The following is a 25,248-nucleotide window of genomic DNA, read 5'->3' on the forward strand; positions in this document are numbered from 1 at the left end:
CCTTGCTCTGGTGCTGGGGGATTTCCTCTTTACCAAAAAAAGAGCAGAATTGTTAAAAAAAGAAACTTCACCCTGAGCTGCTCTCCAGCAGCAAGCTGGCCGGGTGGTGCTGAGCTGCTGCTCTGTCCTCAGAGGACAAAACCAAATCCTGGCACAGGCGCTGAGCTGGCGGCTCAGGCTGCGCCGGGGGGGCTGCCTCGCTCACCTTCCTCACTTCACTCAAAAAAAAAAAAAAAAAAGACCCTAAACTGCTGGTTTTTAACCAAGACAGGTAATTCCATGGAGCTCGCAAGCCAGTTCCAAGCAATGGAATCTAAGGGATGTAGAACCTGACCTGGAGGAGGCACCTGAGCAAAGGGAGGAGCTGCCCTCCCCCAGCACTGCCCGGGGACACTGACTCTGGGCAGAGTTTTCTCAAAACCTCCTGCTGAATAATTCAGGATCTATTCCAGGGACAATCACAGGCTGACCACAAAATTCCTGCCCACCCCCAGCTGCTAAACAAGCTCTGGAGCCAGTTCAGCTTCCCTGACATGCCCACTGCCCCTTGCAGCCTCCCAGCTGCTCCAAACCTCTCCCATCCCACACCAACAGCCCTTTCTGGGTGGCAAAAGGTTCCTGACACCTTCTCCCCTGCTGGTTTTCCATCCTTCAGGTGGCTGCCACCAGACCTCAGGGTACAATTAAGCTATGATTAAGGACCTGCTGCCCAGCCTGTGGGATCAGTACTTCCCAACACCTCCAGTGCCACCAGGCTGCAGTGCTGGTGCCACGTCTGGTGGGAAGGAGTGGCTGGGCTGGCTGGTGTCCTGCCTGGGAGCAGAGGGACCTTCCCTTCCCAGAGCACCTCCTGCTCCTCAGCCACTGATGCCATTCATGAGGCTCCCACTGAGAAACACAAATCACCTTGGAGGCAGGAGCTGTTTTACAGCAGGTAAGAAAGCAGCAGCTGGCAGAGGAGCCCTGCTCTGAGGGGCCCTTGCTCTCCTCCCAGGCTCTTCTGCTGCTCAATAAAAAGATTAAAGGACGTTCATTAGGGAGAACTGACCAGTGGGACATGAGTTGCCACACAAGGTCACCCTGTGCTGCTCCCACAGAGCTGCCCGGCCACTGACACCCCTGATGTGCTGTCCTCCTGTCCAGGAACAGCCTCACCCCCAGTGGAGGTTGAAATTTCCTCTTACTCCCTTTGACAGGAGCTCAGGAACCCACAGGGTTCTGCTCAGCTTGGAGAACATCCCAGCAGGGCAGTGCCCAGGGCTGGGAGCTCCGGGATGCAGGGAACGTCTCCATCCGCTGCTGCAGATGATGAGTTACTGAAAAAACACTTCAAAGTAACTCAAGGGAAAAGCAGCTACCTAAAATCAAGACCTGCTGCTCCTCTGCACGTTCTTAACAGTGCAAAACATTCTATTTGCTTTTCCTTCTTATTCCTGAAGCTGTAAATACAACCCCCAGCTGTGACCACAGCTCGGCCCAGAATCTGCTCTTTTGTTTGATGAAATAACATCAGATCATAAAGCAACTGTGCACCACGTCTGGGGGTGAGAACAGGCCCATCTTCAGGTAACCCACAGTTGCTCAAGGAGCTCTTCAGGCCCTGAGGATTCAGGACAAATCTTCCCTCAACTTCAAGTATGTAAGAAAAGAAGGAACTGACAAGAGCAGGAGCTCGAGTGAGGGGAGTGTGTGTGGCTGAGGGGCTGGAGTGAGTGAGCAGACCTAGGGAAGGGAGAATACTCACACCCCTGTGCAGGAAACTTCAGCAGGACAAGCAGCAGTTGAGTTTTCCATCCTTTGGGAAAAGATTAAAAGATACTGAACCTGAGCAAGTTGGGTTTGCTCCCAAAGAGCCACAGCTCCACCATCCAGCATTGAGGATAAGGCAGAAAATGTGCAAATGAGACCCCAGCTCTTTGCTCCCCCAGCACTTGCTCCAGGCTCAGTTCCCTTCCCAAGGGTCACGGGGAGCTGGGGGAATTCCCTGGCAGCCTGAGCCACTCCTGCCTCTGGGCTAACACCTTGGGATCCACACTTTGAAAGATGATGGCCAGTCAAGGGGAACAAGACCCAGGAAGAGGACACTCTTACACAGCTCCCAGCCCCAGAGAACTGGGATGGTGCTGCTGAGCCCTGGTGGTGCATGAGGTTTGGGTCAATTCCCTCTCCCTGGGACTCTTGCTCCAGGCAAACCAAGCTTAAGATGTTTGTTTCTTCTCAGTTTAGGAGCAACAGTTTGTTGTTCCTTGCAAAGACACATAGTGGAAAAGAAAAGGACTGGGAGGTTGGCTTCAGCCTCCATGATCAAAGGTTGTTCCTGCTGAACCTCAAATATATTCCCTATGAAGGACAGGGAAGAAAAATTAAAAAATTAGAAAGTGTGTTAGCAAATGCTCCCATGCAAAAGTCTAAACTTTATTCACTTTTATTTATATATTTAACAATTCTAAAGTATTTACTTCTCACTTTGACAAAAATGAAAAATATAGGAGCACTTTACTCTCTTTAGGAGAGAAGGGTTATATATACAGCTATGGAGAGATACTGGTTCCTCCTTTACATACAAAGAAATATAATATTAATAAAAAAAGTGCTTCATTGATCAAAAAAAGACTAAGAGCTGCAAGCATTTATTCACACTGTACATCACAGACCCCAAAAACCCGTATCATAACCTCTTGGCACCTGTCATTAGGAACTGCAGAATCTTACTTATTTTTGACTGTCTATGTGCACCACAAACCCACACAATGTTAGTGTGCAGAACTACCCCTGCCCCTAAAGTCACACCTCTACCCACCCCCTCGGGGGCAGGGCTGGGTGTTACCCCCTTCCCACTCCAGCTGTGGCTGCCTGACACAGAGCAGTGATGCCTACAGCTCTACCCCAGCCCCCCGCTGCACTGCTTTAGGAACAAACACTCCTAGGGTACAACTCGACCACAGAACCCATCTTTTCCTTTGCTCTTCCCTCCTGATGCTTTGAAAAACATTCTGAAACCCGTGCCAGGGGAGACCCCTGGACGCTTCGTTACCAGACCCCCCGTTCCCGTACGGGCACGGGCTGCCAGGCTAAACCAGCCTCCTGGGACATTCAGTTTTGTCTTGTGAATCCTCAGCTCAGGCTGCAGCAGCTTAACAGTCCTTGCAACGGGTGGGGGAAGTTCAAAGTCACCAATGAAACACCCTGACATTCCTTCTCCCCATCAGAGCTCACCAATAATCTGAGATGGTTTCCTCTGTGTGATACTTGCTTTGGATTGTGTGATTCTGACATTCCAGGGAAGGGAAGCACTCCCTTCCCAAGGTTTCTTAGATTTTTGTATTTAAAACTCTGAAATACTCCAGCAGGATTGTTTTGTTCTTGAGAATGTCACAAGAGCAGCTGTAAGTTTGTCTGGGCAAGCCCCTGTGCAGCAGGATCTCTGTTTCTTCCTTGCCAAGCTGCACTGGGCGGGCTCTGGAGAAGGGAAGGGGATGAGGACCCAACACTCACTGTAGAACACATTCAGGAGATTCACACTTTAATGAGGTGACTTGGAAAGTGACTCAGATTGGGGCAGAAGGAAGAAAGGGAATCCGTGATGTATTCCAGGTCTTTATACAATTCTCAGGCAGGTTTTTCCTATCTGGAGTATACTGAATAGAGACTGAAAAGAGGAGACATCCCAGGACCACGAGAAGCCCCAGTGGTGCTCCTCAGAGACCGAGCCCAGGGAACACCCCAGTGTGTCCCCTTGGCTTGGACAGTCTCATTAAAGTGCGAGTCTGGGCACCAGCTGGAGGGCCTGGCTGTGAGAACCATGGCAAGTGCCTGCTCCTCGGGGAGCTGCACGGGGTGAGCCCTCCGGAGGGGCAAGGACAGAAGCTGATGGCCTCCTACTTTCACACTCGGGTTTAAATAATGAATTGCATTTACAGAACTTGAGAGAGAGGTGCCAGCACAGACCCCACCTCAGCTGGAGCCCCTCCAGCCCCATCCTGCCTCTCCAACAGGCACGTGCTTCCCCAGCCAGTGCTGTCCGGGGGATGCGGGAGGAGCCGCAGCGGAACCGGTGGGTGCGAGGACAGAGCCACCGGGGGCTCTGGGAGCCGTTCCCCCTTCCCACAGCCAGGGTAACTAAGCCCACTCTAAGAACAGAGAGGGAGAGTGCTCTCTTGGGAAAGAGATTCCCATTTCTTCTAGCAGCAACAGGTTCCCAAACAGCAGTTTCTTGTTTGGAAGTGTAAGAGGAGTGATTGAAAGCACTAGCGCTGACGCTACAGGTACTCACACTGCGCACGCTGGCTGGGCTGATCCCCCCTCTCCTTTCCTCCACATTGTCTGTCTGCAACAGTTCAGCAGTGGGACAGTTAAATACAAAGGGGAGTTCTGGCTCTGGGCCAGTTCCCTTCCCACTTCCACAATCTTCCAGCAAACAAACATATATATATTATTATATATATACACACACGCACACGTAGACAACATACACACAGATAGGACAGGAAGGAAAGGGGGAAGAGCTGGGAAAGGAGAATCCCACAATCCAGCAGTACGTCCTGGAGCTCTGTCCCACCGAGCAGTGTCCCATGCCCCTCCAAAGTGCATGGCTCCCACAGCCTCCCAGCCTCAGCCCACCAGGAATCTACTGGGAGGAGTGGGCACGGCTGCTCCCGCTGCTCTGGGGCTGGAACGTTAGTTTGAGGTGGCAGTGATGGGTTTATCCAGTTCAAGATCAAGGCTGGAGCTGCTGGGGTGCAAGCTGCTGTAGCACGATTTGCAGACTCTGCTGGGTTCAAAGAGCTGCTGACTGGGAACGGGCACCTTCTGGTTACAGCAACTGGAGCAGAACACATTTCCACAATTCCTTGTGTCAGGAACAGAGAAGAAATGGAAAAAGAAAATATTAGAAGCAGTTGGACAAAGTTCTCCAAGTTCTACAAGTTCACTATTCATAGTTTTGTGATGGGGTCAGGCCTGGAGACAGCAGTTGTTCCTCCCCAAATACCAGGAGCCTGCAAAGACAGCCCTGAGCTTCTGGAACTGAAGCAGAGCTTTGGGGAATGGACACCAGGAAGGAGCACAAAGCCAATGATGGTACAAAATGTGTTACACATCTCCACAGTGATGGCTCTTCTGTGCAGCACCATCGTGTCCCACACTGGAGGGACTTAAGCCTCCATAGTCACAGAGTGGGGGAGTTGGAAGGGACCTTGGAAGACCATCTAGTCCAACCTCCAGCTAGAGAAGATCACCTACAGTAGATCCCACAGGAATACATCTAGATGGGTTTGGAATGTCTCCAGAGAAGGCGACTCCACAGACTCTCTGGGCAGCCTGCCCCAGGGCTCTGTCACCATCACAGGAAAGAAACTTTTCCTTACGTTGAGCTTGAACCTCCTGTGCTCCAGCTTGTGCCCATTGTCCCTTGTCCTGTTGGGGGAAGCTCTCTGCCATGTCCCACAGAAGAGCTCAGGCATGGTGCTGCTCACCCTGTCACTGCCACCCTGGGGACACACAGCTGAGAGGGAGCAAACCAGGGACCTTCCTCCACAGGGATGTGGGGAGTGTGGAGTTCTGGCCCTGCTCATGGATCCAGCTTTGCCTTAGACGCAGACTGGATACTGCAATCCTGGGAGGAGACTCTACCCCTTTGCTCTTCTAAAAGTGTGTGCTGATGAGCACCAGCACAGAGACATTTTCTTCTGCTCCTTTCAAGTGCACTGCTGGGAAGTTCAAACACCAGACAGATGAAATAAATTAACCCCAGGTTTGGCTGCTGCCTCCTCCCCTGCCCCGGCAGCGCCGGCCCTGCTGCTGCTCCCGGCGCTCCCACGCTGCTGCACGAGGTAAACTGAGTCAACAAGGATCATGCAAAGCCAGGAGAGGAGCAGCCAGACATTCCATGCTTGGCAACAGCAGGAAGGCTGCTGTGGGTGCTCGGGCTCAGGCACAAGGTGTCAGCTGCCAGCTGGGGGAGGCACATGCACCTCGCAGGAGGCAGGGATCCCATTCACATCTCCAGCACAATTAGCTCTTCTCACCCCCCGCCAGGCTGCCCTGCACTGCAGTGCCCTGTCCTCCAACCTCCTCCATCCTTGCCAGGAGTTCAGAGCAGCTCCCCAGGGACCTGCCTTCTGCAAGTTTACCTCCACACCTGAAGCCCTTTCCATTAACTCTTCGGCATCAGGATTTTGCGCCACTGTTGTTCTGCACTCGGCAAGCTTTGCTGCTGCCAAGAGACTGACAGAGAGTCCTGCCCACGCAGCTTTGCTTAATCCTTCCTTGCCAAGAGACAAGATTGCCAGCTGCTGGTCACTGGTGGGGAAAGAGGCAGCAGAGAAATCCCATTTCTCACTTCAATGGGCTGATTTTCTCAGCTCCTGGGCTCAAACCCTGGCACCAGGAGGCTGACAAGGGCCAGCCTTTCTGCAGTGCTTCTGAAGGCTTCTTAAGGACCCTGTTAGAAAGTCCTATCAGGAAAAAAAAGCAGGAGGAGTAAAACCAGTCCTGGGAGGTGCTGGACAGAAACACCCTGCAGAAAAGCAGTTCTGACAGCCCACACCTCTGCTGCTCAAAGCACAATTTTCTGGCAGAAGCTCACTGGTGATGGATGAGGTCGAAAAAGAACCAGAGGGTTTAAAACAAATATCTGTTTGTTGTAGCTCACCAGCTTCCTAACATATGCTTGAAGTTTTGTTGTTTTTTTATCCTTCTGGGATAGATAAATAGTGTTCTGGAACTGTTCTCCCCTGAGCTTCAGGAAGCTCTGAACAACTCATTCTTTCTATCCTGGTGGTCCTCTGCTTTGCTTGAGAAATTAGAGACATTAAAAAACAGGCTGGAAAAGTGAACTTGCTCCTTTGAGGACTTCAATTCATGCTACCAACACCTCCTCTTGCCACTAAATTGTGGGTGTTTATCCATTTGGTTTTGGTGATACTAACCCTCCACCAGCTCTGCATGACCTGCTCCTGCCACAGGATTTTCAGTCCTTCTAAAATAAGTGGCAGGTTTTTCCTCAATATATTTCACAGCAATATTAGAACAGTCTGCTGACACGTCAACCTCTCCCAGAAATAAGGCAAAAAAGGGAAAAGAAAAAATAAATGCATGTGGCTAAACTTGGAGGACAGTCTCTCCCCAGTTAGGAGTGAAGCATTCTCTGTTACTCAAACACACAGTTCACTGAGGGTGTTAGTGTGATCTGCATCCCAGTTCAAGCTACCAAAAGCCAAGTCCTAAAAGCCTTCCTGTGAAGAGAGGGGCCTGTTGGCACAGACCTGCACACCCAATAGGTTGTGCTCATCACCCACAGCTTGTTTCTAGTGACTTCTAGGCAAGTGAAAGAGAGGGAACACACCAAGTTAGTTTGGAGAAGTTACCAAGAAAAGGCAGACAGACAACAGAGAGAGGCTGCTGTAAATGCTCACCAGATCTGATCAACACGGTCAATGTCCCTGCAAGGAGGGGAGAGAGAGCTCAGAGGGGAACAAGGATGAGCAGCAAACAGCAGAAGGGAGCTGGACACTTTCATCCTGCTCAAGGCCTTTTTTGGGGGGGTTCAGCTGCTTTTCATCTCAGGAACTGCTGAGCAGACTACCACCATCACTGGCTTCCTGAAACAGGTACTGCAGCAATACCTGGTGTCCTTGTTGGCTGCCTTTCCTTATGGGTCCCTACTCTGGTAGGGACCAGAGCTCACCTGTCCAGCCCGGTCAGGCCAGGGCAGACATGGAAAAGTTGAAGAAACAAAGACACTACAGGGAAATCTGCAACCAAACTTGAAACCTAGAGTCAATGTGAACTCCTCAGGGGGATGGGGCATCCTGGGGGCATCCATGTGCTAGCTTCAGAACCCAGCCTAGGAAATGGGAATGTCCTGCCCAGCCTGGGGAGGCAGGCTGGCACACCTCACCACAGACACCACCAGGAGAGGGACAAGGGAAAACACCATATTAACCCTTATAAAACCCTTCAGATGAGTACAACTGTATGCTTGGTAATGATATGTTTCATCTGAAGCCTTAAGACATAGGAATTTACACAAACACAGTGGACATGAAAAAGCTATTCAACTTCTGTTCATTCTTCCCTGGGTTTGTTTATCTCTGCAAAACTAAATGGAGCAAAACACAAAATGGACAGAACCCAAGAAAGATGTTTATAATTCTCTACAACTTCAAAAAGCAATGAAGCATCACAATGTGATAACTGCCATTTTTTCAAGTCATGGTTCTTGTAATGGTTTTCTCATGTCCTGGAATCAGGAATAGGCATTTATTTGAAACAGAACTTAGGAATCTGACATTCTCTGTCTTTAACTAGAGTGGGATCTAATCAAAAGGCCTGTCTGGCATTAAGCCCCTGCTGCCTTCATTATCTGGTGCAACCTCTGCTGAGCACATGCCTGGCAAAGAATAATCCAGAAAAGTTTGATTTCACAGAGGTGTCCTTCTCAGCTCCTCTAACAAGAGCAATTTAATGGAAAGAGTGGTCAGAGAAGGGAAGGTGCAAGCTTACAACCAGTAATGGGAAGAAGATGCTATTTATATAGTTGCAGTATGGAATTACTGAATGCTAAGATGATAAACCTTTATTTTTTATTACTTACACCCTCTTCAAAAGCTAAACAGCCATCTGCCTCCAAATCCAGCTTGAGGAAAAGAGGCAGGATCTGTTTAGGCCAGGGTGGAGCAGATACCAAGCCCAAATCTGGCTTTTTAAATATATACTCTGCATGAACTGGACAAAATGTCCTGCTCTCCCAAAGCTCTACATTCCTTCAGGACTGTGCACAGTCCCACACTAAAGCGCTCAGTCTGACATCCACCCCTGGGAAAGGAATGTGGCAAAAGGGCAAAAGCCCTTTCCTGGGAGAGGGAAGAAAACAAGCTCTGTCCATGCCTCCCTCCCTGCTGCCCTCAGTGGTTACCTGCAGTGGTGCTTCCTACTGGCCAGCCAGAACGCGCTGTCGCAGCCGTAGCAGTGCGCAGCGAGGTGGTCTGGGAGCCATCGTGTCACCTGGGAGAACGGACAGACAAGAGGGCAATAAATCAGAAACATTTCATTGGCCTCACAAATTCAAAGCAAAGCCCCACAAGGGAAGTACTTGTTCTGTTTAAAAGCACCAATTCAGTGTTTGCAACAACTGAAGACAGACAGAGGCCTTCCCTCTGAGAACAGACACGCTAAATTCCTTCAGATGAACAGAAATTAAGTCACAAAGTCCAATGCCCTGTTTCTTTTTTCTGTGCTTTAGGAGTATTCAGGCCAAGAATATTCACCAAGCATGTGTCCACCTAAGGCTCCTTCAGCTAAACATCCCTTCCACAGCTCCTCAGAGAGTTCACACACAGCAGAGGGCTCATAGGCACAGGTACTGAGATCCAAAGTACGAGAGACAAGTGAAATGCGAGGAAGAAAGTTCACAAGAAGTGGCAAGTGACCACAGGCCGTAGGATAATTTGAATTATGAATATCCCATCCTACTGGAAGAAGGAGTGATTTACAGGGATTTAGTCTGTACCTCTGTGTCCTGTTTATCCACCTGCTCCCAGCTGGCTTCAGAGAAAATCTCTGTGCTGCAGCGAGACAAGCAGTTCTGATCCAGATTGCTTTCCGAGTCGGGTATAGAAGTCTGTTGGCAAACAAACACAGATGAACAGAACCTTCCCATAGTCCTGCTTCTGTACAAATACAACTGGGCAGCTGTGGGGAGCACTGGAAAGGGCCTCTCCTGCTAAAAAAGAGCAGGTGATGTCTGCACTGGAAGGGGGAACGTCATCAGTCACCTACCTACATGGCAGCAAAGGCAGAATATTTTTTGGCATGGACTAGATGTGCCACGTGTGGAAGTGGTTTGTGCAGTGGTGAATTCCCACCAGGTCAGGTTTTGATCCTCTGGCTACAGGATGACGTGAGGAAGAATGAATGGATTTAAAATCTGGTTTCTACTGTGTGAGCACAGGGTTCTGGCAACACTTTGGGTGATTAACCAAAAAAAGCTGCTGTCAGTGGCTCCAGTTTCATGGTTTTGTTTCCTTTCCAAGGTTGTTTCACTTTCAAAACTAATACTAGAAATACCTATAACCTTTTGTCAGCAAAAATTCTGGGAAATATAAGCCAAATCACACATGGAAAACTCAGAATTTGAGCTATACATATTCCATATATTCCATATGTATTTTGGGGGAGAATAATCCTTCCTTAATATAGTCAAGTCAGGTTGAGTTATATTTTAACTGACTGAAAACTCAGCCAGCCCTTAAAGAATGTTCAAAATAGCAAGAAATCTTGAGTTTGTCTCTGTGTGCCTAAGGAATGGGCACCTCTGGAGCTGCAGAGAAAACCTGCTGCTCCCAAGCTGAGGCACAAATAGAAGACAGATCAGTTTCTTAATATAGGTGAATTTTCTACCAGGCAGTGCAGCCTCACATCCAGCCCTGCAACTTCAGTTCATGAAGGCCCTTAAAAAATGGGATTATAACAAATGAAACCAAAGCACTGAACTTCTCCAAGGAATCCAAGCTTTTGCCAGAGGCAGGAGTCACACTCAGCCAAGCTGGAATGGATGCCCAAAAGGAGCTCTCAGTGCTGCTATCTCCAATGGGAACAGCCAAAAGGGCTGAGGATATTTTCCACAACAAATGTACCTGGGACTATCCAGCACCTCTGCCACTTCTACCCAATACTAAACAAACACAAGTTGGAAACCTCCTGTAATTTTTTTTTTTAATTTTGCAGGCATATCAAACCCACTACGATGTGCAGGTAGGAAAAGGAACTTTTGGATGGGTGCTACATAAACCTCAGGAATTCCAGGCCAAGGCTCTGCCCAGCATTCAAACCCACAGAAAGATACAAACCCAGAGATTCTGTGTCCTCACCTTCCCCCCTGTGCCCCTTTCCCTCTCCCCATTCCTGCCTGTTGCCCAAGCATCTCTCCCCTCTACATTTCTTTGAACCAGGAATATTTGGCCTTTGAAAAACCAAGTTTTGCAGCAATCCACAGAACTTGAAGGCTTCTAAAGAACAGGCTAAAGAAGGCTTCTGCTCACTCTCAAACCAGTGCTACCTTTCAGCAACAGTACAAGGCCAGTGACTGCACCACTTCTGACATTTTATTGTTATTTATTAGTCAAAAGAGGAGAAATTCAGTAAAAAACAGGCTGGGGAGAAGCAACTTCAATAAAAATGGGCTCAAGACTTCGAGAGGCATCTAGAAAACTTTCTAGCTATTAAGATCTTGAACTTGGAGTTACACTTATTTATTTTCTGATTCTAAAATTGCTTTTGCAACCACGACTACATAGATAACTTACTTGTTACAGAAAGGAGTGTACTGTACTTGAATCCTGTCTCAAACTTCAGTTTCTACTTTAATGGCTTAAAACACTTGCAATAAAAGCAGTTTATAAGCTCCCTTAAAATTCCTAATTTTTTGAAAAAAAACAACACAAAAACAACAAACAACCACCAAACCTCGTTGACATAAGACTGTCACTAAAGATCTTAGTTTATTACAGCTAATGAGCCTTGAGCTGGCCAGCCACCTGACAAGGGGATGGCTGGAACTTCTGGGTTTGAGAGCACAGAGCAGCCACTGCTGCATCTTTCTTAGTCTGAGCACCAGGAGATGAGGTCCCAGTGAAGGACATACTCCTGTCCTTAAAAAAAATGTCTCTCCTTGTATATGAAAACAACAATAAAACAAATGGGTTTTGGGAAAAGGCCAACACGGGTGTTTGAGTCTGGCTGTGAAACACCCACCTTGAAACAAACCCTTGGTCCATTTATGGTCCAACTGAAATACAGTGAAAACAGTCATCACTCATTGCCACCTGCCATGCACTCAGTTGTCTGCCCTTTCAGAATGACCTTGAGAATTTTACAAAAGCCTGCCTGGCCAAAAAAATCACTGTCTGACCCAGGAGCCAGAGCTGGCAACACTGTGAGTTCCAGAAGGTGACGAACTAGCCCATTGTTTCCAGCAGTGGCCCAGTTACCATTTCACTTACCACTTCATCTCCATAATCACCATTGAGACGTAAGGAGCTGTTCAGGAACTGGCTCTCCAACCGGCTCTTCAGCTCTTGCACTTGCTTCTTCAAGGTCTCCACCTCTTGCTGGTGGCCAGTTTCTATCTGGCGCAGGCGCTGCTGGATCACGTCGGTGTAGACGGGCATCCCGTCATCGTCCAGGTGACTTCGGGCAGGTTGGTCAGGGCTGCTGGCTGCCTGCTGCTTACCCAGATGACTGAACATCCATTTTTGGTGCAAGTTCCTCAGGTGAAACTGTGCAGAACTACAGCTGGCCGTGGAGACCTGCCGGCTCAGAGAGGCCTTGAGCCGGCCGTCCTCTCCATTCACACAGTGTCCGTTGGTGGCATGGAACCTCTGGGTGACACCAAACCCTGCAGGCTTCTCACTCATCTTGTTCTCAGGCTCCAGCTCTCCATTACACACAATCTCATCTTTACATTCAGCTAAAGGCAAGGCACAAGGGGAAGGCATCGGGATGTGTGTGTTGCTGCTACCAGAAGTCCTATGTACTTTTGTTCCCAGTTTCTGCAGTTCTAGCGTGTTCTCCCCCTCAGGCCTGTTTTCCATAGTGTAAGAAAGTCCATCAGCACTGTTGTCCACCAGGTGAGGTCTATGGCAAGGGCCCCTAGGAAGGAGATCTTGCTTTGCTTCATTCTCTGTTAAGGTTTCTGTAGAACTTTCAATGTTGGATGTTCTTGCCTCATGTGGGATTGTAAGAGGTAACGGCAGGCTGGCTGGGTTGTGCAGGCCCTCTGCTTCTCCTTCAAGTTTGCTCACACCTTCTTCCTCCATGTTCTTCTGAGTGTCTCTATTTACAAAGGCCTCCAAGGGAGCAGCCTGTAGTCCTCTCACCTGAGGTAACTTCTGGAGAGCATTGCTGAGATCAGCATGCTCAGCTTGTTGTCCTTTAAAGTCAGAAGCACCTTGTGAAACTGGATGTGGATTGGATGCTGGATTGTTCATCACAACACCTTTATTTGCCTCAGCCTTTTCACAGAGGTCACTGACATACCCATGTGGATTTTCAGTTCTCTTCTCCTTATCCAGGCCAATCTCATCCCCTTTACCTATGGTCTCTAAGCTACCCTTTAAGTGCTCCTCCAGACCAACGTCTTCTTTAGTGGCCTCTTGCAAAATGTTCTCCATCTGTCCCTCTGCCACACCAGCTGCAACAGAGAGCTCTGCTCCAACGGGAGCCCTGCCTTGCTTGCTCAGGCTGTCTCCATCAAAGGGATCCTCCCCAGGGTTCCCAAGGCTGCTGAGCTCCAGGGAGCGCCGGTGCTCCTGCCACTTCTCGTTGAGGCTGGGGTCGCTGCTACGTCGGTTGGCTGTAGGCACACTGCTATCACAGGCTGTTGTCAGATTGTCAAATGATCTTGTCTTTGGTAACCTAGAAAGGTACAAACCATCAGAATCCAAAGTCAGGGAGCTGTTTGTTTTTTTCCTAAACATTTAGCTACTATGGTTTAAAAACTGCCCCCCACAATTAGGATGGTAACACTCTGCTAACTAATGGACTTCTGTGACCATCTGTAGTGCAGAGCTGCTTCACTACTTGCTTTGTTTGCCATCAGGAAAATATGTTCAATCAGACTTCAAACGTTCCCAGAATAATCCCTTTACCACAAAGCACAAATGCTTACAGGCTGCTCCCACCTCCTAATAACATGTGCTCAGAATTATTGTACAAAAAAGCAAAGACATGGTTATGCAATAGAGAAAAAGAACTCAAATCCAAGACAATCAAATGAAAGCTTACATCCCACCAGGACAGAAGGAATCCTACAAGGCTATGGAATACCCAGAGCTTAATAACCTTCCCTCTGTTATGCTGTCACCTCTGAAACAACAGCTTTCAAAACTGATACAATGACAGCCTGCTTTCGGGCAGGTCAAACAGTCCCCCAAATAACCCTGTGAAAAAGCCTTCCCTCCCACCCCAAGTATCCTCCTCTTTATATCCCACAATATTCTCTGTTGATCTTACTTTACAGGATGGGATTTCTGGGCTCTAGGCTCACCTGCCCAGAGGCTGATCTTCAGGGCTAGAGCCTGGAGCAGGGTATGGGGCACAGGTGTCATCGGCAGGCGTGGAGGGGGAAGAGCAGGGCAGGTAAACAGCACTCCAGAGCATTAAATTCCGCACATGGCACACGGGATACAGCACCTGAGGGGAGAACAGGCAGAGCTCAGGAACAGGGATCTGCTCAACCCCAGAGTGCAGAGAAGTCTTTAGTTCTGCCTGGGGCAGTCTGCTGTTCAGGTGTGCAGCCAGGAGGCTCTGCTGGATCTCCAGAAACTCGGAAGGCCAGGGAGCAGCTGTGGCATTTTTAATCAGCTACACTTGGATGTTTAATTATCTTTTCTTTCCGAGACAGAGGCTGAGACGTGACAATGCTGGCTTTCAGCTTCTCATGAATGAATTACTGCAATGTGCTCTGTGTGAATCTGCACCTTAATAATGCTCCTGAGCCATTTAAACTGCTGAAGAATTCAGTAGGCCATTGTTGGTGCACATTTCACCCTGCCAAATGAGGGCTGAACTAATAACCTCCTCCTGCAGGCTCCAGTTCATCAAAGCTAACCCTGCTTTTCATAGGAGCACTCATATGGTAAAAATTAAGCACATGCAGAAATACTTTGCTGAAGAGACAGCTTGCTCTTAAAAGGAATTCCTTGACTGTGGAATATGCTTTCTGTTAAAGTTTAAAAACACCTTGGGTCACTCCATCAATTCCCATGTTTTCCCAGGCAACTTTCTTGTGGAAATGCAAAGGCAGAGAATAGCCAGGTTTTGCTGCCACTGAGCAGGGAGAGGGCTGTGGGGTGGCTTGGTGTGGTGGATGCTGCCGTGGGGTGACGTGGTGTGGTGGATGCTGCCGTGGGGTGACATGGTGTGGTGGATGCTGCCGTGGGGTGGCTTGGTGTGGTGGATGCTGCCGTGGGGTGGCTTGGTGTGGTGGATGCTGCTGTGGGGTGGCTTGGTGTGGTGGATGCTGCCATGGGGTGACATGGTGTGGTGGATGCTGCTGTGGGGTGGCTTGGTGTGGTGGATGCTGCCGTGGGGTGACATGGTGTGGTGGATGCTGCCGTGGGGTGACATGGTGTGGTGGATGCTGCCGTGGGGTGACATGGTGTGGTGGATGCTGCCGTGGGGTGGCTTGGTGTGGTGGATGCTGCCGTGGGGTGGCTTGGTGTGGTGGATGCTGCCGTGGGGTGGCTTGGTGTGGTGGATGCTGCTCTTGAACGACTACAGCTTTACAACAGATGTGGCTACATCACAGAGGCACCTTTTAAAGACTGAAGTCAAACCACAAAAAGATGAACCCAAGGCAGGAAATCACCAGAACTCCCACATACAGCCAGACTATCCTAATTAGCTCAGCCCACTGCAGTGCAGTATTCCCTGAGAATGGAGGCCAGGTCACCCAGCCTGCACCTCCACCACAGGACATGGCATGGAATGGCACCCCAAGGAGACAACCTGCCCACAGCACCTGCTTTATGAGCACTCCGAGCTGCCCTGGGCAAACCTGCAGGCATTTTCAGGGAAAATGTAGATGCATCTGGAACTTTGAAAGTCCTCACAAGCCATATTTCCCTGCAAGGTCTCAGCTACCGTGTCTGCTCCTATCCTGACCATGTCAGGCTGCAAAGTGTTGAAGGGCTCTCTCTGGTGCTGCCTGTGGCTGCACGTCCAGGAGAGACAGGCAGACAGGGACAGAGGGCTGATGTGAATATAAAATTACTCTTTTTATAGCAAACGTTGGCATAATCTCTTCCCTACTAAGCCAGGTTTTATTTTTACTCTAGGCAACAATTAAAAGCCACATCTATCATATGCAAAAACACTGCAGAGTGCTTGCAGTTGGGTTTATGGTATCTGATACTTTTATAAACAAAAAGGGTTTAAATATTTATAGAAGTCTTTGCTGCCCTAATCATGATGACATTTGATGATTGTTTGTTCACATGCCCACCACTCTGCATCCCTCAATGCCTCACATGCACTTTTATCACATACACAAAAAGGTGAGGCCCCTCCCAGAAGCTCCAGTGACCAGTTACCATGGAGGAGCCACACTGAAAATGTGCAAGTCTTAAGAGAAATGAAGATACACTAAATAATCCGAGGTACATTTTGTGTTTAGCTTTCAGATTAATATGGGCATAGTGGCTAGGTCTTCCTGCAGTTTTACCTCTGACACAGCTTAGTTCTCTAGAAAGGTCTATTGGTCAAACACCAACATATTTTCTACTTAAAAAAAAAAAAAAAGCAAAATATTTAGTTACAGAAAATAGACTTCCAGCTTAGCGAAATTTCTAAGGTTGCAGTTGACAATCCTCAAATATCAGCCAACTTAATGCAAGGCTTGAAATGTTAGTGTTCAAAGGTAAGCACCTGTGAGGAGAGCTGAGCACACTGTTCTGGAAAGGCCCATCCCCACAGCGTGTTCACGAGGACACTTCTCCATGATACATCCCACTCCTACAAGCTTGGGCACACACTTAAGAACATGATACCTGGGAGCCCCCAGAGGGATTCTCCCCACGTGGTGGGGAATGAAGGATACATACAGATTCGGATTGGGAGGAGTAGAGCAGGTTTTTGAAGGCTTTGTTTGCTGCCCGCAGCAAAGACCAGACAGAACAGGTCCGTTCCTGAGTGTGTTTTTCTCCCCTCTCTTTCGCATTGTTGCACAGGAATGTACCAAAGAGGCAGGAGTAGGTGTGCTGCACCAATTTGACCTGCACAGACCAACACAGACACTGTCACATTGCAGAAGGTATCAGCTTAATAACGTGAGAATCAACATCCAGGCTTAAGAAGCAACAAACCTTTCCTTCACCCCCTTCCTAAAGACTGCTATGCAAATGCACTGAGCGTTTTTTGCATGCCTCCTTAGAAATGAATAGCAGAATCCTCCAAAATCAGAACTAAAAAAACTCAGGAAAAAATATAAAGACAAGTATTTGTTCCCACTCAAATATAAAATTCTTGCTGATTCAAACTCAGCCTTCCAGGATAGGCAGAGAAGAGGATCATGATACCTGTTACAAAACATTACTGCAGCACAGAAAGGCAAAGAATGCTGGGGAAAAATGTTAATTTCTGGACACTGGTATAAATGCACACAGCACACACATCCTGATCATTATTCACTCCATGCTGTGCTCCCAGTCTGACAAAATAGCTTAATATAAACTTAACTTTAAGCACAGAAATGACTTCCATTGGATTATTCAGGCATTTAAATGAAAACAAGTACTTCAGTCTTTTAATAAATTAAGGGATTACTCAAAAAAGACCAGGATCCTAAGGGTATGTTCACACACAGCTGCTGCAGATTAGCAGTGTGCTGTGAAACCAGTTATAACCTTCTGTATCTCATTTCACAACTGAGCTCAGCCAGGACTGTGCACACCCTGGGTTACATGGCTGAGCTGGCAAGTGGTAATTCAAGTCAACCACAATCACAAGAATGTGCTTTAAATCTCTTAGTAGATCAGGCACTTCATAAAAACTTTTATTCTTCAGATTATTAGTCCTGCAGTCAGTGACTGCCACTTTCCCAGAGACCTGTGTTCCAGCCTTGAGAAGGGACTTTTGAGCATCCCAGGCAAATTTCTCCTAGGAGAGCTGTCCTCTTCAAATGAAAAGAAACATAGCTCATACATCCTATATATTTTCAGCAGAAAAACCGAATGGAAAGGTAAAGGGGAGGTTGTTTTTAGAGGACAAGTCTTCATCTCAAAACAAGTTCAAAGTAGGGGGAAGTTTTACTGCCAGTAACTGGTGTTTTTCATGCTGTCTCGATGTATTATAGCAGAGTTATTTCAGCACCTCTTAGGTGAGACTATTAAATTTATATCAGTTATGTCTTTAAGTTTAAAAGTAGTTCTCAAGGCTCTCTGTTTTAAGAGTGAACAGCCCTCAGGTCCTAGGAAATATACAAGTACTTTTGTCTACTCTCTCTGGGCAGTTCTCCTGTTTCCTTTATCAGGCCACAGCACAAATAGATGGGAAAACCAGAAACCCCTCAGGGTTCCACAGTATGTTAGTACTGGTTTAGCAATCTCTCAAGCCACAACTCACAAGGAATGCTTCGTTAAACTCGAAAGAGCAAGGGAACTGCCTCTGGAGCTGATGGACACAGTCCAGCCACTGCAAGAACACCGGGCAGCGCTCGTTTAGGTCATCCGAATTCTCGCCGTGGCCACAGCGATCTGCAAACTTGTGGCCAAAATCCAGCCACTCCGTCTCCACCAGCACCTGGAAACCCTGCAGAAAGGAAAGCACAGATGAGAAGTTCCTGTTTTGCTTTGGTTCAGTTTTCTAAGACAGTCTGAGACTTGTGGGAATCACCTTGTTACCGTGGCCTCGTTCACGCCCATTTCCCTTCAGCACTGGCCTCATTACTTATCTTTACAGCTTTACCTAATGCCTCTGTGTCCTGAAATGCTGCACAATGAAATGAGGACAGGTATGAATTCCCAAGCCTACAGGAAAGGGAATACAGCAGATTAAGTCCTCAGTGACTGGCATGGAAGTTCCTGATACGTGACCTGTCTTGGCTAGGCAGGAGTGAGTAGGAAACTCCCCCTGATTAAAACCCACCAGATCATGGTAACCAACATCTGGACAGCAGAGGGAATTTTAAAGTTCTCCCTTAAAAATGATGGGCAGATCTGTCACAGAACAATTCATCCTCAAAAGGGCATCCATGCTGAGAGTGCTTGCCTGTGTGTTTACCAAATGTAGCCGTCACAAGGTTGAGTAAAGGTCAAGTTGCATGATTTCTTATGCAAATGAAAAGGGCAAAGAACGTTTCAAAACAGTGCCCAGCTGAGCACCTGCAGCACCTCAGCTTGCAGGACCTCAAACCCACCACAGATTAGGAGGGGTTTAATACTCAGTGGAGAGAAATGGTGTAAAGCATATTTATGAAGTCAACAGCTGTAATTAGAGCAAAAAGAATGAGCTGATAAGGCCGATATGTGACAGTGCTTAAGACTCATTTTCCTAAACATTTCTGATCCTTGTACAGAGAGGCACAGTTCATGGTTTCCTCTGATGTGGTGGTGACAAGGAAGGCAAAGGGTGTGTAGAGAACTATGCACCTTGAACAGGAATGGCAACACTCTCAGGAGGTACCAGGAGGAGGTTCTATGCCAAGGACAGGCAGCAAGTTTTGACCTAAAGGATGCACACTTCTAGAATCCATGTGAAAAACAATCTGAGAAGTTTCCACAATTTCATCCAGAAGGATTAAACTTCTGGTCCTCCTGTGTCCGAGGCTTCAAGCAGCAGTTTATAGCACAGTGTTCAGACACAAGCTTCTGTTCTAGACAACAAAGGCATCTTGTATGTGGGCTGGCAGATGGAATCCAGCCATCACATATCCCACAGTGCTGAAAAGTGACGGGGGAAACAAAAACTCAGACTGAAAAAACAGAAGAAATATAACTGACAGAGGACAATGAAAATGTGAGACTGAAAAAACACAGAGTTGGGAAACCTAGAAAAGAGAAAGGCTCTATACCACTAGCTGGCTGAGAAACTGCCATGGTGTGATAGAAACTGCAACATTTAGTGCTTTGTACTATGTATTCCTAAGCTAAATATGAGGGAGCATAGCCCAGGGCTGTGCAATTACAGCAAAGAGGGGAAATAAAATCTGCTCCTGACTTACAGGCTGTGCTTATGCCGGATGTAGCTGTGTCTGCTGGAGAACTGCTAACTTTAGTGCCTTGTCTAGTTACCCACAGCCAGACTTCCTCAGAAGAGGACCCAGACTCAGCACCCTGCTCATGCACTAGAAGCTGTTTACCAACCTCCGTGGTCCTGTAGTAAGGATCAAGCAGCAGTTTGGCCAGTGCCACTATCTGGGGGGTCCGGTCCCAGCCGTCTGAGCAGTGCACCAGGACTGGGCGCTGGTCTCGGTCCACGGCGTGAACCACCAGCAGTGCAGACTTCAGCAGCACAGAGAGGTGCTGCAGCCACTTGGTACTTTCCAGAGCTGATAACCAACTAGAGGAAAACAAGGGAAGACAGGTTTGCTCTTTTAAAATGTTTTGGACATTTGAATTCATCATGCCAAAGCTCCTATTTTAACAGGTTGTGAATGTCATTCTTGAATACGTTTAATTTACATGTTGTTAACACTTTCCCAGATTTGTAAGCAGCAAAGCCAGGCAGCCAGCTGAGGAACAGCCTCTCTGGTCTCTGCTTTGCTGCTTAAGAATTGCCAAGAAGTTTAAATAACATTTCTTCAGACAAGAGTGTAACATGTCACCAGCAACAGACAATCTTTCAAGCAATCATTACTTTCAGCAGCCTCTGCTGTCTCTCCTCCAAGCTGAGGACTCGGATGTCCCAGCAGTCCCAGCACCACTGTCATCTCTCAGGACTCTGCCATGCACCCATGACAACCCTGTGCCCCAAAGAAAGGGGGAAATCTCTCACATCTCCACTATTCCCAGGCTTTACAAGGTGTGGTGGAGGTATCTTAAGAACCTCTAAGCTGTGCTGATCTGCATATCCAGGTTAGTTAAGGGTGGCCACTCTGGATCTACTTTGAAACCATGAAACCATTTGCTGCTCTTAGCAGCAAATTCAAGCCAGGGAAGTGGCAGGGGAAACAGGCCTGGTGCAACTACATTGTCCTAAAGAAGACCCAACCTCAGAAGCTCCTGAGATGGAGGGCCATTAGAGGCTAGTGATCCCACAGCACTGGGGGACTGTGAAACAAGTCTTCTGAAATGACACTAGAAGTGCATGAAGTTCATGGAATGCCACCAGAATTTCCCAAAGGACAGCCAGGCTGTAAAGATTAAAGAACCTGGAACAGCAGGTAAACCTTAAGTAATTAGAAGTCCACCTGAAAGTAGTAATATTCTAGAATCAATAAAGGCTACATTATAGCCTTAGATCTCATTTTCTAGGTTCACTTCGATGATGATAAACCAATTAAGTTACTTCCTTTAGCTCAAATCCCACGGAAATGAAAACATTCTGCTTAGTGTTATTACACGGGCAAGTCACCATGGGAAAACCCACTGAATTTCCATTTACAAATCAGCAGCAAAGGAAACCAGTTGCAGAAACATGTAAACAAAGGCAGAAAACACCAAATATCCACTTACTTTCCTGGATCTGGCATTTGTGTGCAGAGCAAACGCAGCGACTGGAAGCTCTTCCGGATAGAATGGATGTTTGCCATCCCCATGAACACCACTTCACAGTTGGGGTAATATTCTGTAGGGAAATATCAAGAAAGAGGGAAGAAATGAAAAATTACACTAAGCTTCATTTCTAAAAGAAGAGGTTTTTTCACACAAACAAGTCACTGTTGCTTTGGCCAGATGAAATAATCTGTTTATGAAAGGACAAAGTAGTACTTGGGAGTTTGGTGGGTATCCCAGACATTAGAACACAGCACAGCAAAACAGGGAAGAGTCAGTAAAGTGTTTGTGTATTTCTCTTCAGGATTTCACTCCATGTTACAAAAAGCAGAGTACAAACCTATGGGAAGAGTGATATTGCTGTGCCTGAGGTGAGAGAATGTTTTTATGAAGGCTAAGAAACACCCTAAGAGACCGTGAAGCACAAACAGTGTTTAACTGATTATTTATGGATGTTGTTAAATTTGGTAAACTGATGTTTACCAAAAAAATGTTTACCTGTTTAGCACAGGGCCACTGAGATGATTAAGGCACTGGAGCATCTGCCCCATGAGGAAAGGCTGAGAGAGCTGGGGCTGTTCAGCCTAGAGAAAAGGAGACTGAGGGGGAATCTCAGCAATGCTTGTAAATGTCTCCAGGAGGTGTCAGGGGATGGGGTCAGACTCTTCTCAGTGGTGTCCAGAGACAGGACAAGGGGCAACGGGGACAAGCTGCTGCACAGGAGGTTTAACCTAAATATAAGAAAATGCTTCTCTACTCTGAGGGTGACAAGAGCCCTGGGACAGGCTGCCCAGGGAGACTGTGGAGTCTCTATCCCTGCAGACATTCCAAACCCACCTGGATGTGTTCCTGTGGGATCTGCTCTAGGGGATCCTGCTCTAGCAGGGGGTTGGACTGGATGATCTCCAGAGGTCCCTTTCAAGGCCCCCCACTATGTGATTCTGTAATGGATATTTTTGTTTAAGGTAAATATTCCTTTTCCTAACCACTCAAAAAGCTGAAAGGTTCCTTCATTCACTGCTTTATTCCAAGTTTTTCCATGACGAGGAACAAGCGTCACACACGTGAGAAACACTCAAAGCTCATGAAAACAGAAGACAGATGGAATTCCTGAGCCTGCTTTCAGCTGCTGCTGTGGAATGTACCCATGCAACTCTGCTCTGCTGGGGAGGCACTATCCATATGGACAGGGACCACTAGGCAGAGGGAGCACCTAAGAAGATGCAGGAAAACACTAATTTCATAGTCTTTCCTAGTCTTCTCTGTCCTGATGCTTCTGTCTGGACAAAAATGATGACTAAAATGACCTTTTCTACAAGAGGAAAAAAAAAATGTCATCAGGATTCAGAATATGACCTGTTGAGTGCTTGCACAAGAATGTTCAGTAGTCTCTTAGAAGAGCATGTTTTATATTATTTAATTTCCTGCTACCAGCCCAACAAATTCTGGCCCTAAGCAGAACCTCCTGTTAGTGATGGACTATGGGACTCCAGTCAGAAGCAACTGTCCATTCCAGACAGTTTAGCATTTTTGTACTTGTACTGAATTATGTTCTAAATAAAAGAAATCATAATATAACTGAAGTTTTTATACAGAGAGAGGGAAGCAAACTTGGCGATGCCTGGAGAAAACTTACCAGCAAAAAGGAAGCACTTCATGAAGGTGAAATGAAGTGATGGTAAGATGCTGCTGGGAAATTTTCTCCACAGAATTCAAGAACCACTACACAGGGCCAAAGTTAAACATCCTGCTCTTCTGTTTTGAAATTTAACTCTCTAATGAGGAGTTATTTAGTTATTTTGAGGTGTTAAATGGAAGTTTAATCTCTTCTTACCAGTGGCTACATATCGAAGTGTAGCTATTGCAGCAAAGACCAAAACAGGAATATATGGTCAGAATAGCTTTTGTTATCTTATCTATAGTTTTTCTGTCTGGTGTGGGTTTTTTTCCTAAGACTCTCCACCCATGGAATTTTAACAGGCTGCACTCACAGCCAAGGGTGACCATAAAATAGTATCTTGTTTATAACAGCAACAATTTACAAGTGCCAAAGAACACAAACTGATAATGGCAAATGTATTACAAATGCAGGATTAATCAGGATTTCAGCTGCTCTGGGTTATGATACAAATGCTGAAAAATGTTTTGGCTTTAGAAAAAATGCTGAAAAGTTGCATTCTGCACAACCATTCTAGGATATTATTATCCTCTACATTTAGTGCATTTTTACAAGTTTGCTCACATTTTTTTTTTAGGCATTAGCACACTGGGCACCTTTGCCTCTCTCTAGTTTTTATATTTGACTCAGCAGGGGAAGGCAAATGAGCATATTCCACACAGTTCTGCATTTACTGAACACTGTTGTTACCAGCTGATTTTATGCTCTGAGAAACAGACTCAATTACCAGCTAAACCTGTCCTTTGAAGGGCTGAGGGAGAGCTGCAATGATCCAGAGCTTTCCCATAGATGAACAGCACTTGCGTCCCTGCAGGTTGTGAAATCCACAGGACTGAAGCGTATCAGTGTAATTATACTGGAGCAAATCCTTTTGATCCACCTCCCAGAAAAACCCTGAAGAAACACAGCTCACCTGGGCACTCACAGCCTCCACCTTTGGCTCTGTTGGCCACAGCTGCTGCGTAGGATCGTGCATCCAGGATCAGAAGCTTCTGGGGCTGTATTGCCAGGCTCTCTGCTCCAGAAGCGTTGGAGATGGAGGAATCTGAGGAAGAGGATACACAACTGGTGAGTAACTAAAAGGAAACTTCTGCCATTGTTTACAACAATGATGCACTCAAGCCCCCCAGTGCACATGCACTGCACACCCAGAAGCTGGAGGATGCCTGATTAATACAAAGGACTGAATCTGTTCCAGTCCAGGTAAGAGTAAAGCTTTATACAAAGCTCTGCCCTTTATGAAAAGGAACAGTGACAAACTCACCAAATTCCACATCAGAGAGGTCCCCTCCATTGGAGAAATCTCTGGAACAATTCCCATTCATTAACTTGGTATTGTTGGACCTTGAATCTGAGGCACAGGCTTTGGCTACAGACTGGACCAGGTGTTCATCATCTGCATTCCTCCAGCCCCACCAGCTGACCTCGGGCTGCCCACAGCGGGAGATCACTGCCCCATTGCTCTGGTGCCTGAAAAGGAAGGAGAAGAGGAACAGTGGTGCCTAAGTTAGAAGAATCAGGATGAAAAACACAGAAGGGATGAAAAATGAAGGGGTGCACTCCAGCAATTTAATTGCTGCCAGGGAACTCTCTGTCATCCAGCAGTTATCCTCAACCTGGGATTCAGTGGCAACATATTCCATGTGCATCCCTTTGGAATGCTGACTGTGCCCAGGCAGTCACTGAAAGGTAGAAGTCAAAGCAAAGGTCAGAAAGAGAAAACAAAGCATTTCCTTGCTCAACATTGTTGCCTGCTGGCCAGTGAAAGCTGGGGAACATTTTGGAACAGCAGATGAGGCATTAAAGAGGTATTCAACATCTACTGCACCAGGTAACATCAGGTCCTCCGCTGTGACACCAGAGTAAATAGGAAAGTTCAAGTTACCTCATGCTAATTTTAAACCTAGAAGACAGGAATAAAAACACAGATTCCCTTTTTGATTTTTTTTTTTTAATCAAAACATACCACCACTTACATCTGAAAAACATTAACATTTTGGTAGGAAATACCTACTTTCGGGGATGGGGCAGCCACAGCTTCTCTGGGCAACCTGTTCTAGTGTCTCACCACCCTCATAGAATTTCCTCCTAATGCCTGACCTCTTGGAGCTCCTGGAGAGAGTCCAGAGGAGGGCCCAAAGTAGATGCAAGGGCTGGAGCAGCTCTGCTCTGGAGCCAGGCTGGGAGAGTTGGGGTGTTCATCCTGGAGAAGAGAAGGCTCCAGGGAGACCTTAGAGCAGCTTCCAGTGCCTGAAGGGGCTCCAGGAAAGCTGGGGAGGGACTTGGGACAAGGGCAGGGAGGGATGGGATGAGAGACAATGGCTTTACACTGGAAATGGGGAGATTGAGATGAGATCT

The 25,248-nt window shown here is 47.3% G+C and overlaps 1 protein-coding gene across 14 annotated transcripts in view; it reads right to left on the reverse strand.

Annotated features, from left to right (window-relative positions):
• Nucleotides 1–2,394: 2,394 nt before the first annotated feature.
• The window catches only part of MTMR3 (myotubularin related protein 3), a 79,609-nt gene continuing 56,755 nt past the window's right edge, over nt 2,395–25,248 (reverse strand). For 11 of the 14 annotated variants that reach the window (XM_051633960.1, XM_051633967.1, XM_051633965.1 and 8 more), the window contains 12 exons: nt 24,155–24,360; nt 23,804–23,935; nt 21,174–21,285; nt 19,863–20,058; nt 18,124–18,309; nt 16,605–16,775; nt 14,048–14,193; nt 12,003–13,416; nt 9,512–9,622; nt 8,918–9,006; nt 7,416–7,442; nt 2,395–4,849 (listed from right to left, as the gene is read on the reverse strand). In XM_051633960.1, the coding sequence (XP_051489920.1) occupies nt 4,678–4,849; nt 7,416–7,442; nt 8,918–9,006; nt 9,512–9,622; nt 12,003–13,416; nt 14,048–14,193; nt 16,605–16,775; nt 18,124–18,309; nt 19,863–20,058; nt 21,174–21,285; nt 23,804–23,935; nt 24,155–24,360 (2,962 nt within the window). In that variant the 3' untranslated portion in view covers nt 2,395–4,677. The remainder of the gene's footprint in view (nt 4,850–7,415; nt 7,443–8,917; nt 9,007–9,511; nt 9,623–12,002; nt 13,417–14,047; nt 14,194–16,604; nt 16,776–18,123; nt 18,310–19,862; nt 20,059–21,173; nt 21,286–23,803; nt 23,936–24,154; nt 24,361–25,248) is intronic. The other 3 variants (XM_051633962.1, XM_051633961.1, XM_051633963.1) reach the window with 3 other exon arrangements.

The sequence above is a fragment of the Apus apus genome, chromosome 16 (assembly GCF_020740795.1).
Source record: "Apus apus isolate bApuApu2 chromosome 16, bApuApu2.pri.cur, whole genome shotgun sequence".
Classification (NCBI taxonomy): Eukaryota; Metazoa; Chordata; class Aves; order Apodiformes; family Apodidae; genus Apus; species Apus apus.